This window comes from Dermacentor variabilis, chromosome 3 (genome assembly GCF_050947875.1).
Source record: "Dermacentor variabilis isolate Ectoservices chromosome 3, ASM5094787v1, whole genome shotgun sequence".
NCBI lineage: Eukaryota > Metazoa > Arthropoda > Arachnida > Ixodida > Ixodidae > Dermacentor > Dermacentor variabilis.
The window spans coordinates 92,577,712-92,592,156 of NC_134570.1; the positions used below are offsets into that span (position 1 = coordinate 92,577,712).

Consider the following 14,445-nt stretch of genomic DNA (forward strand, 5'->3'; position numbering starts at 1 on the left):
CTTACTGCGCGCCGGGTTCGCCTGCCCGCAACGTATACACATGTGCGAGACTACGCGACTGCAGGCGTTCTGCTGTAGTTATCGTCAAATTGAAGCGCTCAAAGCTGCGTCACCTGTTGCAGCTTGTCTCCTGAATAATGTAGCTGGTTGTGCATGTAACCGGTTACTGAAAAAAAAGGCAATTCAATTACAGCGGCCGTTACCGCGCAAACAGTTAACTGGTCAATTACAAAACTACCCGAAATGTGTAACCGATTACAAGAAATTACCCATATGTAATTTGTTGCGTACAAGTCTGCATATATGATCACAATAAATACAAGTTTATGCATCACATTTAGTTTTATAGCATCTAACTGACGGCTTCACGAACGCTTTGTTTCACGTGGAGTCCAGCCTATGCGTTGGACCTGCGTAATTTTTGGTGTACACCCGAAGGTTTTTTTCGCCATAAACGGATTATTCGAATTCATTCGGCACAGGCACTGTCGCTTATTACGACCGAAATTGCGTTACACATGTTGTGAAATTGCGGGCTTCTATCAGCAACAATAGGCTCACGTAATGAAAACAACAACAAAAACAACAACCACAACAACAAAACAACGAGAAGAAAGATAACCGGGAAACTCACGGCACTGACTCAAGCATGCCACACTTCGGACGTAAAATAGTATAGAAGATGCTGGTGCGTTACGCCTCCGAGCCTCGAATGCGACGGCTCTGGTAGACCGAAACGACACGGACGTAACCACCTTCGCCGACAACGCAGCGAGCGCGCGTAAAACCACTGCGCCGTTCTGGCTCACTGCATGGACGCGTCGCACGAGACATTCCTCGTGTCGCCGAGATACAAGTAGGCGGCATGTCTTGCTGCAAATAGAAGGCCGGAGACTCGCAGTGGACGTCAAACATTCCTCCGTCTTTTTCATTCTCTCCTCGCGTACTCGAAGTCCGTGTCTTCGTGCTTCGCCAGCTACAGGACCTGCAGAGGGCGCACCTTTACATGAAACATTCTTTATTTTTTTTCCCTTTCCTCGCTATGCCGCTCTTGGCTTCTCCTCCGAGGTCTGTGGCGGCGGCGATAAGCAGGAATTGGGTGACACCAATGGGGGCTACCTCCCATTTGCGACGGCCTCGCGCGCTGCTGTACTGCTGCTGCGGCAGCGAACAGTTCTTTCTTTCTTTCTTTCTTTTTGGACAGGCCATTTTCTTTTCCGTGTGTTTCGGCGGGACCTGCACAAGAGAGAAAGATAGAGGGATTGTATACGTAACGGGCAACACGACGGGCGGTCGCACGAAAGCAACAGAAGGTGCATCCGTTGCTGTTGCTGTTGCAGCGACATTCGGGGCCGAACAATTGAGAGAAAAAACGAGGAAAATTTTTTTTTTCTTTTTTTATTCGACAGCGGAAAAATGAAAAGGTGTTCGGCAATATAAGCAGGCGCCTATAAGCGACCGAGTTATATAAGCCGCGATATATATATATAAAATAAAAGAAAATTCGGGAGCTCCCGTTTTAGCACACGTGAGGCGCTGCGCGGGATTGTGCACATGTCGCGCCCCCAAATGCAAAGGTCCCGGGCTATCGGTGCCGCCGTATAATAAAAGGCACGGCATTCATTTAAGCAGCAGCATCCAGGAAGACATTAAAAAAGAAAGAACGAACGGATGATAAGCGATATGACCCATAATTTCATATGTCCCGAATAACGGGTGCAGAGCCCCGATTCGCAAAGCAGATCGCATACGGCAGAGCGGTCCGCAAACACCCGAAGTCGAATCGTAACATCAAAGAAAAGGTAGCCAACCAACGCGCAGAGTTCTGGGGCCGGAACGAAACGTTTTGTGGATTGGGCCCCGATTCTAAGCGTTCTTTTTTTTTTCGTTTTTTCTTTTATTTTTTAAGATGATTCCCAGAAAAGCAGTGACTTCCGCGAAAGAAAGTATACTTCTGAGCTCGAGGCTACGTTTTAATTCGCAGGCCGCGACTGCATGCCCAACCTCTACTGACATTAGTTCATTTGGAAGCACCATCATCTGACCGAATGGCCAACGAGAATAACCAAGGCAAATGGGTATACTTCGCGTGCTATTACTTGAATGGACTTCTGCTGACACCGGACGCAATATAGCAGAGCACAGAAGGTACAGGAAGGCTGATGACCTTATTTCACGCAGTAGTAACTGTCAACGAAGCCGCGTCCGACGAGCGTCGGAGCAAATGCAGCACTTCCGTTTATGTCCGCGCATTAACGAGTCGCAGAGAAACGGGGCAACGGTATGCAGAGCACGGAGGCGCGCGTGCTGACAGCCCATCGGCTCCATGCGGCCGTGCGCTTGCTCACGAAGTAACGAGCGTTCGTGTGCACCGTACAGGCCAACTGCGTACCCGGTGTTGATTCGCGTTTAGCAGGGGGCGACTATCGTGCCGCCCGCGGATGTATAGGTTCATATCGCGGCGTAGCCGCGCGCACTACGTAACGCCTGCGTCCGTTACTCGTCAGTGAGCCACGAGTTCCGTGGATTCCCACCGCTCGCGGCCGAGCTCGAACGAACGTCCGGGCGCTGCCGCTGGCTTTCTGCGTCGTGGTCTGCAAGGAGGAGGATCGGGGGGGAGGGACGACTCGCGGGCGCTGCTCGGCGTTGGACGCGACGACCGATAGACTCCTTGTCCCGTCGCTGTCGTTGTTGTCGTCGTAGCTCGAGGCGACGTCGTGACGGACGCGTGGCTCTCTTCCCCTCGATTCACATCCGGCAGCCGCGACCGTGTCGCCTCTCCGTCGCATTTTGTTGAGACATCACGTCGGAAGAAGACCCTCCTCGTCGGCTGTCGCGCTTGGCGAGCGCTCGACGACTCGCCGAGCGCACGTCCGACATGTGTCTGAGCACTGCGTGCTTGCACGCTGCGGAGATGTCGCCGAGATCCCCGTGGAGCCGAGGAAAAAAAGAGGAGGAAGAGAGATCGGCGTGGAGGAGAGAGAGGGGGGAGGAGGAGGAGGGAGATGTAGGAAGGCGTTGAATGTAATGATATGGACGCGCAGCTGATGTCCCTCGTTCTTCGTTCTTGAGACATGCGAAGTAATCGGACACGGTGGCTGTCGCGCCGTCGCTTCTGCGATGATGTCTGTGTTTTGACCCGCCGGGGACTGCCTCTGCGGTGCCGTTATCCACACAGCGCGTCTCCGCGGGCAACGGCATCTCCACAGGAAACCGGCACCGTGTCGAATTCCCGGCACCGACTTGAACAGGGTGGGGTATAGCCGCGGGGGAGAGATCTTTGTACACGCGTACACCCAGTGCTTACTCTCTTCCCTTTTCTCCTCTTTCTATTACACTTTCCCCAAACCCCAGTGTAGAATAGAAAACCTAGTGCTCGTATGCTTGACTTCTCTGCATTTCCTGTCCTTGCTCTAGCTCTCTCTCAAAATAAATAATTAAGAGGCCGCCCAGTAGACACCCTGCAGCATCTCTTCAAATCAGAGTGCGATGCTATTCCAGCAGAGCCTTCTAAAGAAATACCAATATAAACGGAAGTATGAAGAGCGCAGTATTTACATTTTGCATTCCTCTGCAACGCAATTCCACCCAGCGGGGCGCGGCGGTGCCGATAGCAGTGCCCCCCAAGCATTACTCCTTTAATACTTTTTCTTGTTTCCCCGAACGTTGGCGTCCGACAACTGCATACACTGCTTGATTTACCTTGGTCAGGCGGCCCTCGATCGTGGCCCATATCCAAGGTGCCAAAACTACTCCAGCATCGTCGACCCCTGATGACAATAGTCACTAGTGGAGGAGAATTTGTTCTACAACAAAGGTACCAACGAGCAGGTACGGGGCGGCTGGGAGGTGGTAACGACGCCTTAACGTTAACGCTTGCTATAAAGAAAATTGAAGGGGTGCGCATGCGTTTGCGAAGTTTTGCTCGGGAGTAAGTCATGGTCATGAGCACTCGTTATACGAGGCATTAAAGTAGCAGTAGTAACAAACTTTGATGATCAAAAGAGCAGGCGGCGTCCTCAGTCTAGGAAGCACAAAGGACTCCTTGGCATGCAATACACACACACACACACACACACACACACATATATATATATATATATATATATATATATATATATATATATATATATATATATATGTTCAGTGGGTGGTTGCCAACGGTAACTTCAGTCAATGGCGCAAGTGCCAAAAGTTAAGTTTGGGTAAACGAATAATTGAATAAAGAAAGCTATAAGAAAATAGACACTTTCACCAAAACAATCGCCCAAACGCTGGCGTCTATGAGCTGGCGCGCTTGTTATGACGTCATTGATGGTGGAAAAAAGAGGAGGCCTCGAATTATAGTCACAGGAGAGAGGGGGCAATATATTAAGCGAGGCTGTAGCTCCTTACTTGCTGCGTGCAGGAGAATAATATTTTGCTCATGTCTAGGGCAGCCTGGTCTACCAATCGCGAATTCTTTTTTTTTTGCCCACGCTCAAAAGAGCATTGTCGGAGTGTCCTTTTAAAGCTTGCAACAGACAAACAAACAAACACAAGTTTTTTGTCGCGATGACATCAGTAAGATTCACCTAAGAGCTAGGTGAATGATGATGAGAAAGTGGAACTTATGGTCGTTGACCATGTGCATTGACCTCATAACGACTTCAAACCTGCTATACAGTGAAATATGTGCAACTTCGTATCAGGGATAATGGCAAACTGAAATGAACAGTTGCATTTCATACGTCCCTCTCTGTATTGTAAGGATTGGTTTCGGGCATGAAATAGATAATAACTGGCCCATGCCGTCGTCCAACTCATCCACGCTGAGGACGTTGTTGAAGGGACTTCTTGCTGAGGATTTGTTCTCATCGAGAACGAGGAATATGGGACTTATTTACCCTATCTACATGAAGGATAGAAAACGTTACAGTTCATCACTCTAGCATGACTGAAAGAGAATGCGCTCTGTCCTCCCTAAATCCCTAGGTGAGGGAAAACGGCCGTTCAACCTTCGACCAATGGGAGCGTCCAAAGTCATCGTCGCCGACCCGCCTTCAAGGGGTAGTGTTTACACACTCACTTCCGCACAGGTATCACTGAACACACCGAGGTGAGAGGGTTCTTGCAGACAGAGGTCTTGACCCGAGCAGGTGCCTCTTGATCCCAGAGTGGACCCTGCAGTCAGTGGCCGCCGCGTCTGTCCATTGACTGTGACCTCTTCTGGTGCCCGTGAGACCGCACCGCAAAACATCTCCTTCCAGGAGTTCCCCCGCTCCAATCAAACCGTGAAGGCGACGGCGACTCCACTAACAATACCTGAAAGTCATGGTGGCGCCGATGGGCTGTTGACGCGGCGCATTGTCGTCCTTACAAAGCGAGTCGCCGCAGCAGCGGGCTGGGAGAGTTCGGAGGTCGCGTCTTCTCTAGATCGCCACCCCCGCAGCTGCGGCGGGCTGGGAGAAATTTGTAGGTCGGTACCTCTGCAGGCCGATCGTAACAATATATCCCCTTAAATGTTCACCACGTCAACATACACCTGTGCCACTTCTGCGTCTTCTTCGCGAGTGAAAAAAAAATTTCTTCACTAGGCCTATACGTATGAGACATGTTAACAATCAGAGCAGTCAAGAAGAAGCAGCTCACGTCACGAATCGAATATTCCTCTGTGGCGGCTACTGAGCGTAATTGATGACTATCTGCTATCCGTCTTAAAATTCTCTCTCTCTCTCTCTCTCTCTCTCTCTCTCTCTCTCTCTCTCTCTCGGTGTTGATTGTGAGGAACCGGTCTTAGTGGCGTCGTATTGCTGACTGTGCATTGCGGTGACGAATTGTTTGTTTCCTTGAGAGCGTCCTTATTAATTTTTTCGCGAAGACTTTAGCTCTGCACTACTCGATTCCTAACGGAAAGGAGATACACCTAAGTGGTAGGAAGGCGACGTAGGAATTAGTTTTATCTAATGCCGCCCTGATGGTGAATGGGGCTATATTAACGCGATAGCGTTAAGGGCCCCGTGCCGCAGTAAATGCGGCGTCAGCGTCACGCTTCGACTGTCAATCCGCAAAAATAATTTCCTACCATGCGAACACAACCACGCAGACCCTCCGCCTAGCGCAAAGAAGTTCCTGAACTAATTGAATTTCTCAAAGTAAAATACATCAGAAAAATCATAAAGTGCGACTTCCTACAGACATGATAGCGTAGAATTGCAATTTGAATATACGAAAAAAATCTGTTACGCGCAAACTAAAGAATACCCCTTTTACCGCCTTTGTACTATGATAGGCCAGACACGGCATGTGAGATTTGCGCACGCCGGCGCGCGCAAATATCGCATGCCATGGAGCGGCGCGCCTGGTTCGTTGCAACACCTCCAGATGGCGCTCGCCTCTGCCGCATCGCGGGGTAAGTAAACATGCCCGCAATAGAGTTTAGTAAGAGGCGATTGGAAGCTTGGTGGAAGAAAAGTAGGGAAACGAAGAAAAGCAGGGAAACGGGGCTCAGAAATTTCGGTTATGGGAAATCATCGTGGCTTTCTTTTTATTCTTCCTTTTCTTTTCTTTAACGTAGGTAGGACATAAGGCAATAAAATACAAAGAGCTTGGTCGCGCAAACTACAAAGGGGACGCTCATAACATACATCCATCCATCGCGGCCCACGCAAGTGGCCGCGTTTCTACCAGAAAGCTCCCCTTGGTGCATAGCACTCGCCACCAGCGTTTCCCGATAAACATTACAGTTACATAAGCTGCAGTTGCCGGGAAGCGTGAGAAGCAGTCGGGGATCTCTGAACGCAATCGCGTTCCACTATTAAAGGCCAAGTTTCTCCACTCGAAACCGGAGGAGGATGCGCGCACGAGAATAGGGGTACTGGATTCAGCTGAGGAAGGGCCGACATCGCACCATAAATTTTTGAGGAGCTTTCATTCAATTTTAGAGAGGTTGATTCCTTGCCTCTATTAGTAGACTAGTACGCTTCGTCGTTGCTTTTAAAAAGAACTGTGACTTACTATTATATGCCAAAATGACGTGGCACTGGGTTTGTTGGTGAATCTTCAAAAGTAAACATCTGCCCGGAATGGAGGCCACAACGAAGAAGCTGGACGAAACAATTTGATGTGTTGTGCAGTTGGCAGTGTTACGGATTGCTTGCACAAAATAAACTTCTGCACCTCAAAAGAAGAAGGCCTTCGTGTAAGGGCTCTGCCGCGATGAGGTGTGACGCCATTGCGCCGAACGAAGACATCAAGCAGTGACGGCGGCGTTGTTTGCAGTGCAGTAAATGACCACGCGTGTACCAACTGCAGAAACATCAGGACTGTGCACACCGAGTGGTTTTGACATCCGTGCAGACGTCGCGGGAGATACGTGATAGACGTCCGTTCGTGTTTGCACACGCCGGCACATTCTACCAGTCCTCGCACGATGGTGGGGCCCGGTCTTTTCAGGCAATCTGCGCTGAGGTCCATATCGCCAGCCCTTACGGTGTGTGCCCTCTGCAATGCAACGCTTGCCCAAAACGTTGTTTCGGCGTTACGCGAGCCGAAGAGCATCGCTGGCTTGAATACCGCTCTGACAGCACATTGCGGTAACACGCGGCGACTGATGCAACGTGTGAAAGGACACCGAAAGTACACCCTACGGTCCTAGTTTTCCATTTAAGCGCTTAGGTTTGCGCTGTGCGAATGGTCCCTGCAGCGGTACTTAACCCGAGGGTAGGTAGGTACATGTTATTTATGATCCACTTCTTCCTCTTATCCGCTAGATCTGAGGCCGTTGGAAGTTTCTTGGAAAGGTCAACATTGGTCTTCAAGCGCATGGCAGGGCGGTGCGACTCTTGAATGGCAATATATATATATATATATATATATATATATATATATATATATATATATATATATATATATATATATATATATATATATATGTGTGTGTGTGTGTGTGTGTGTGTGTGTGTGTGTGTGTGTGTGTGTGTGTGTGTGTAACGAAAGGTAATTTCCTGCTATGCATATTTAAGTGATGTAGTAATCGGAACAACCTCTATTGGACTTCACGGAGCCGCATCAGATTTTAGCATGGGAAAATTTCATAGGTGCATTCACAAATTCGTTACTTGGATACCATCCTGCCAGTCTATCATATTCCTTTAGCAAAGAGGAATAAAGCATTAGAGCAAAATAACAAGGCGAGGACACAGGACGGGCGCTGTCCTGTGTCGCCGTCTTGTCATCGTTTTGTCTTCGTTGTTCTGCGCTGTTTTTCTATTCCTTTTCTTTATGAACCGACTTGCAGCAAGAGAATGCTGAACTATGCCAGATTCGGGCAGCGCACTGTTTCCTGTGGGGCTGATTACTTTTCCTCTAGTCAGTTACCGATAATTTACTCACGCCATTGGCAGTTAGGATTATCATCTGTGCTGTCTCGCGACTATTTCTCTGGCTGATCTTGTTCAGCTCGCTGCACTCACCGCCAGCCTTCAACGCCCGAATGGGGGTCGTTCCTCTTGCAATGTGACCAAATTGCGTTAGTCTACAGACTTGAACCTTGGTTGTAGTGTCCACCCCAGTACCGTAGAACAAATCGAAAAACGTAAAACTAAAATGCCATCACTGTGCGATCCCTGGGAGTATAGCTGCAGAAACCCAGAGCGTACAAACTTATTCCAACCATGCTCGTCATCTTGTGCGCAACTGTCCTTAATCTTGTGCCGATGAGCGTGACAATAAAATTATACTCAATGCTTGTTGCACCGTCTAGCGAGCGCAGAGCGCAACGAGTGGCGGAGCTCTAGCAAGCGCAGAGCTTAGTACTTTTCCTTCGGCACCTGCAATTTCGCCATACGTGTTTGGGTCTTTCCTTCTCCGCCTATTGTACGTCAGCGGTACGGGGCGGGGTATTTTCTCTTTACGTCACGGTGTCGTTTCTGTCCATTATCTCTCTCGCAAACATTATGGTGCAAGACTCGAGTCCTGCACAGGGTTGTATTAGATGTAGTTCACTTACCTGGTAACTGGTTGGCGCTATACGCTCAACAACGCGAGCCTTGTTTTGTAGCCTGAGAAAACTCATGGTAGCTGTTGTTTCATATCACCTAAAACAAGAGAGAGAGCATATATTTTACTTACACGGAAGGCAAAGAAGTCTGCCCGATCCGGTGCGTTGTAGTCTGCTGCTCTGCACTGGGGAAGAGGAGTGAAAGTATAAAGATGAATGGTGATTGTGAGCAAAGAATGAGCGAGTCTGTATATATACACTGCACAGAGACCTTACTATAAAATCCGCCTCCATTCCGCCATGTAAAAGTGGATGCGCGACGAAGCTGTTGCCGACGTTGCACAAGCGCAACCACTGCAAGCGACGTACATAACGTGCGCGCACGAACGTGTGCGGAAGTGCAGCATACCTGGTCATTCTCCTAGGACCTCCGTCAAGCGCAAAAGCATTGTTGAACTAATTTAATTTCGCAAAGTAAATAGTGTCAGAGAAATCGTAAAGTACGACATACACGCAAGCTGCAGACATGATAGCTTCGAATTGCAATTCGAATACACGACAATAACGGCATCGTTGCGTGACATATCGCCTGATGACGTAGTCTGACGACATCACGTCAAACGCGACGTCACACGATGACGTCTTTGTCAAATGATGATGTCACCTTATGACGTCATGCGATGCCTCTTGGTAAAGCAGCACACTGTGCGCTTTCCGCTTATTGTCACTGTCTCCGGGACCAGCGCACATTTATGTGTGAGCACCGCAAATGCGGACGCGAAAAATCTCGACCAACCAGGAGGCTAACAGCTTCGCCGTTAAAGCCGTTCGTTCAGGCCCGTGGCGCGCAGCAACTCCGATAACGATATTATCGTCTCGTTCGCAGTTGTAGTATCAGGTCATGGATGGAAGACAGCGCTCTCCGACAGTGGTTCCCTGCCGAACCCAAAATGAAGAAAGTACATTGCACGGCGGCATTGGACGTAAGCTAATCAGAGTGAACTGTGGGAAAAATAAACGCGCAACAAATGGAAATTTCACCGCCGCAGACGTCGAAGCTTTGCTCAAAAGAAGCACAAGGACTTAGCGGAAGCCTCCAGTCAATAGGCGCACGTAATGCGCCTTTTGAAGGAGGCACTGCTTATGCATGGATAAGGCCGGCAGCGGCCGACACGCTCGCCGCTGACAATACGTCTAATAAAGCTCCCTTTAGTCAGCCGGGGAGAGTAAGGTCCCTAGGGAGAGCGGCAAACTAAGAACGAAAGGAGAAGACAGAGTCCTAAGGAGGGTGATGGAAGCTTCGTCTCGTGGCGGCTAGAGGCGGCAGCTGCGTGTCGAGGTCTCTCTCTTTCTCTCTCTCTCTCTCTCTCAATAGAAGTGTCATAGCAGCTCCGCGGCGCGCTCACATAATCATTACGCCACCTGGACCCCAACCGAGGTCTGGGTTTCTTCTATTCGTCACGTGATCCGGCAGCAGCAGCAGCAGTGGCGGCAGCAGCAGGAGGAGGAAGAACTGCTGTAAGCGTCGCTCACTCCTAAGGCCGTGGACGAGTTATGTCCGTCGTTTATGCGCTACCGAGAAAGCGTATAGCAACAGCAATATCAGCAAAGCGCAGACCCTACGCGGGCTCTCAGTTTCTTTTTAAGGCCCCCTCCCCTGCGCTTTCTTTTTCCTTCCTTTTCTTGTTTTCTTTTTTGTTTTGTTTGTTTGCGCAGCTGGGGCCTGCTTTGCCGGCCTTCCTAGCTATCGCGTTTGCCCCGCGGCCTCACGAAAGGGCAAAGTGGTTTCGTGCTATACGCCAAGTTCGTGCTGCTCCTCTTCTCGCACTATACAGCGGTCGAAGGATAGCCGAGGGCGCACCGCGGGCGCGTGATTTTCTTCCGGGAGCGCTTGAAAGCTTCGAAAGGTAGACCGCAAGGGTTCAAGAGGTGAGCGGTGGATGTGTGCGAGATAACTATTTCAGAACGGGGCGAAAGTGGGGTGGAGGTGGGGAGCGACATGCTGAGTCCTTGCGTGGCGCGCGTTTCTCTTTAGACCTTCCGAGGCTTTAGAAAAAGCTTTAATTTCAAGGAGAGACCCTTCTGAAAACGCCCCTGTACAACGGGTGTGAAGCGCGCCCTCGATGCCACGCAGAGCCCTCGCGTGGCTATACGCACCACGCGGTTCCGGGAGCCCAAAGAAAGCGTGCGTCGACTATGTACGCAATGCGGCGCAGCAGAGAAGGTGTCTGTGTATTGTTCTCCGGCTTTCTTGCATTTAGAGTTGCAGTCGCGGGTTTTGCGGGGCCGCTCCACGCGGTTAGAAACCTGGTGATGTATGGCGTTTCTTGGCGCAAGGGTCAATATTGGCCAAAGAGCTGGAACCAGTTAGAAAACTACTGCAGTCTGTGGCGGCCATCGCTCTGCCTGAGTGTGTTCTTCAGAGACGTAGAACAAGTTTGACATCATATGTGGCCGACAGTCATAACGGGATACTTTACACATACACAATCTAGAATTAGGCGACACGCACGTTCGCACACGCTCAATGAGAGCGCCACAATTAAGATTGCGCTATCAGTGCTTATGGTGTTATCGTTGGCGACGTACTCGGCGTTCCAGCATTCCGTAAATTGCGATGTATTTTTTTTTTACGGGCAGAAATACTTGGTCCATGGTCGTGTCCTCTTAAACAAACATGTGTTGTCACTGCAAGCTAGTTAGGTTGATTTAATTCGTATATTGTTGTGGACCTTACGTACACTCTAAGAAAAAAAGGACTAAAAGGGGTAGGGAGGTTAGTCCTTTTGGGGACTAACTGATTTGCCACAACCATTAGTCCTTTTGGGGACGAACTGACATGGGATGAACTGTTACTCCCCATGCGCTTACTCCTTCGGGGACTAACAGTTGCCCCTGCCCGATGGTCCTCAAGGGAGTAACTGTAATTCGTTCCGATGCTCCGCAAAGGTGTAATTAATTAAAATAGGCATTTATACCCTAATAAAAAAATTAATGAGCTGAAAAAAAAACGTTCCCGACCGCAGGATTCGAACTCACGTCCTCTCGCTCACAAGTCAGGTACTCTAACCACTTCACCACGCCGCTTGCTTGGCAAGACGGGCTATTTCGACAAGGTTAAGCATGGGAACGCAAGCGCGGCAATATAAAAGTGACTGTATTTTGTGCAAGCTATGCAGTCAGAGTCTAACGTTGAGTGTACTTGCAGCCATAAGCGACTGCGAAAAGAAATCAGCCCGAGGATTTTTAGGGTGATTTAAACTGAGGCACTACGCCATGTATACGTGTAGCGAGATCAAACGGGGCACCGAAGACGACAGAGAAGGGCAATTTCTCTGTCGCTTAGCGCGTGCCGTTTGAGCTACACATCGCTTCAGTTCGCAACCTCCTTGGAACGGAAGGAACTTAGGTACTATAGACCAAGAAAATCTAGCCGTCTATCAGTGACTTGCGCGTTTAATGTGTATCGCTCACTTATGGGGTGCGCACGAAGGGCATGCCTCTTCACATTCCAGTTTTAAGTTTCACGTAATTTTCTCACGAAGAGGCAAGGTGCTGCTTTGCATGTAGTTCAATAGACAATGCACGAACTTCGAACCATTCACGATTTATAGACAATACCGTTTTCGCCGCGTCGCTCCATGACACGGACGAAAACAGCGAAGTGCCTGGGGAGTAACTGTTGCCGTTCGTCCTCCCATTGCTCTCTTTCCGAGCAGGGACTAAACACTTACTCTCCGAAATTTGCACACGGCCCGCACATTCATGCAGTTAGTCCTTTGAGGGACGAAAGCGCCCTTTTTAGGACTAACGGCGCAGTTACTCCCGTTTTCCCCGGGATTTTTCTTAGAGTGTATATCGAGTATTTGACGTCAGGACAACCTAAACAATAACACTCGTGTAACACGCGTATGATAGTGTTTTTATTGCACTGTGGGCATGGCATTTTTTATCTTACTTAAAGCGGATGTATATGAAACGCTTCTCCTGTCTTTAATGGTTTCTTTGATTATAGACTTCGTATGAAAGGACATAACTGTCTTCCACGCGAGAAAGCACGAAGCTTCGTTCTACATTTCGGGTCGAAGACAACTTTTGCTCTTTCATGTGCTTTCCTCCCCCCCTGGTATAGGCTTCCGCGGAACTTCTTTGCCTCGTACACTTAATATGTTTATGTGTTTATGGTATGTATATGGGCAAATGCCTATAGTTTTAAGCTTTGTTCCCAGTGTGTTGGGACGGGCGACGCATTTGTTCTCTTTCAGTCAACAACGAAGAGTATATAGAGAACATCTCTACTGAGCTGACGTTCGTCAATTGGCGCGGTGCTGACGTTTAACGTGCAAGATATGTTTTTTTTTTTTCGCAGACAACGGCTGGGCGTCGGCGGCGTCGTCGCCGGACGACTCCCACTACATGGCGCCCATCTACGAGAAGCCCAAGTCGGCCACCCTGCCGCCCATGCACCACCACACCCACAGGGTGAGTGAGTGGGCCCTCCCCCGTTCCCGTTCTCACTACGCAGGCGTGCTCATATATATTCGGCTGTTCGCGCTGCGACGAGCGCGGTGCATCCATTGCTGCGTAAAACGCACACAGCAGCAACTCGGCTTTGTTTACTGTCGTGCCCCGCACAAACGCACGCAGAGGACGCGTTTTCAGACGGGAGATGCGCCGTGGAGTGCCGAGTTTTTCATCCTGAGAGACGGCTTTTGCTCGCTCTCGTTCCGACTTTCTTCATCTCTTTTTTTTTTTTTTGTCCTTTTTCAGGTACTGCTTTGTTACGCGGTTGTAGCAATGACCTCAGCGAATTACTGCCGCCCCTTCAGTGGTCGTATATACACTTTTGATTTGAAAGTTCACTATTTTTCTCGCTGGAAAATAATATGACCTGGAATGTATCGCAGTGAAGGTTAACGGGGTTCTGCTGCCTGCCAGGGACTGCCACTTAGTCCCTACGTGGCTTTGTCAGTCATATTTTTTTACGTTGTTTCCTTGTAAACTTGTGCAACACACTATTATTACCATTATTATTATTATTATTATTATTATTATTATTATTATTAGTAGTAGTAGTAGTAGTAGTAGTAGTAGTAGTAGTACTGTTGCAAAATACATCTGTATTTGATTGACTTAAAGCGCAAGCCAGTCTCACGCTAACTGTTTGAAGTAATTGGCTATGGTATAGAAGAGGCTGCGTTAAGTGGTTAAGAGTAGGCACCGCTTGCGCAGTCCGAAGACTTGCAGTAGCTTTACTCTTCGCTTCCGCATTATGATATACGAAATAATTGGTTTCGAGGGAATAATGCATCGATGCTTCTTTTGTCGACACACTTCTTTCCATTCTAATATTACTAAGAAAGGCTGGAACCGCACCCTCGATGGCATTTTCCTTTATGGAGTTCGATGTACTTCTCACAACAAGCTATCGTCTTATCTTCATGGTCTTCTGTAGCCATATTAAT

The 14,445-nt window shown here is 49.0% G+C and overlaps 1 protein-coding gene across 1 annotated transcript in view; it reads left to right on the forward strand.

The window, feature by feature from the left end:
• LOC142576051 (pleckstrin homology domain-containing family G member 5-like) overlaps positions 1-14,445 on the forward strand; it is a 747,630-nt gene that overhangs the window by 105,486 nt on the left and 627,699 nt on the right. Inside the window, exon 3 of the mRNA XM_075685967.1 lies at positions 13,350-13,462. Coding sequence (XP_075542082.1) covers positions 13,350-13,462 — 113 coding nt within the window. The remainder of the gene's footprint in view (positions 1-13,349; positions 13,463-14,445) is intronic.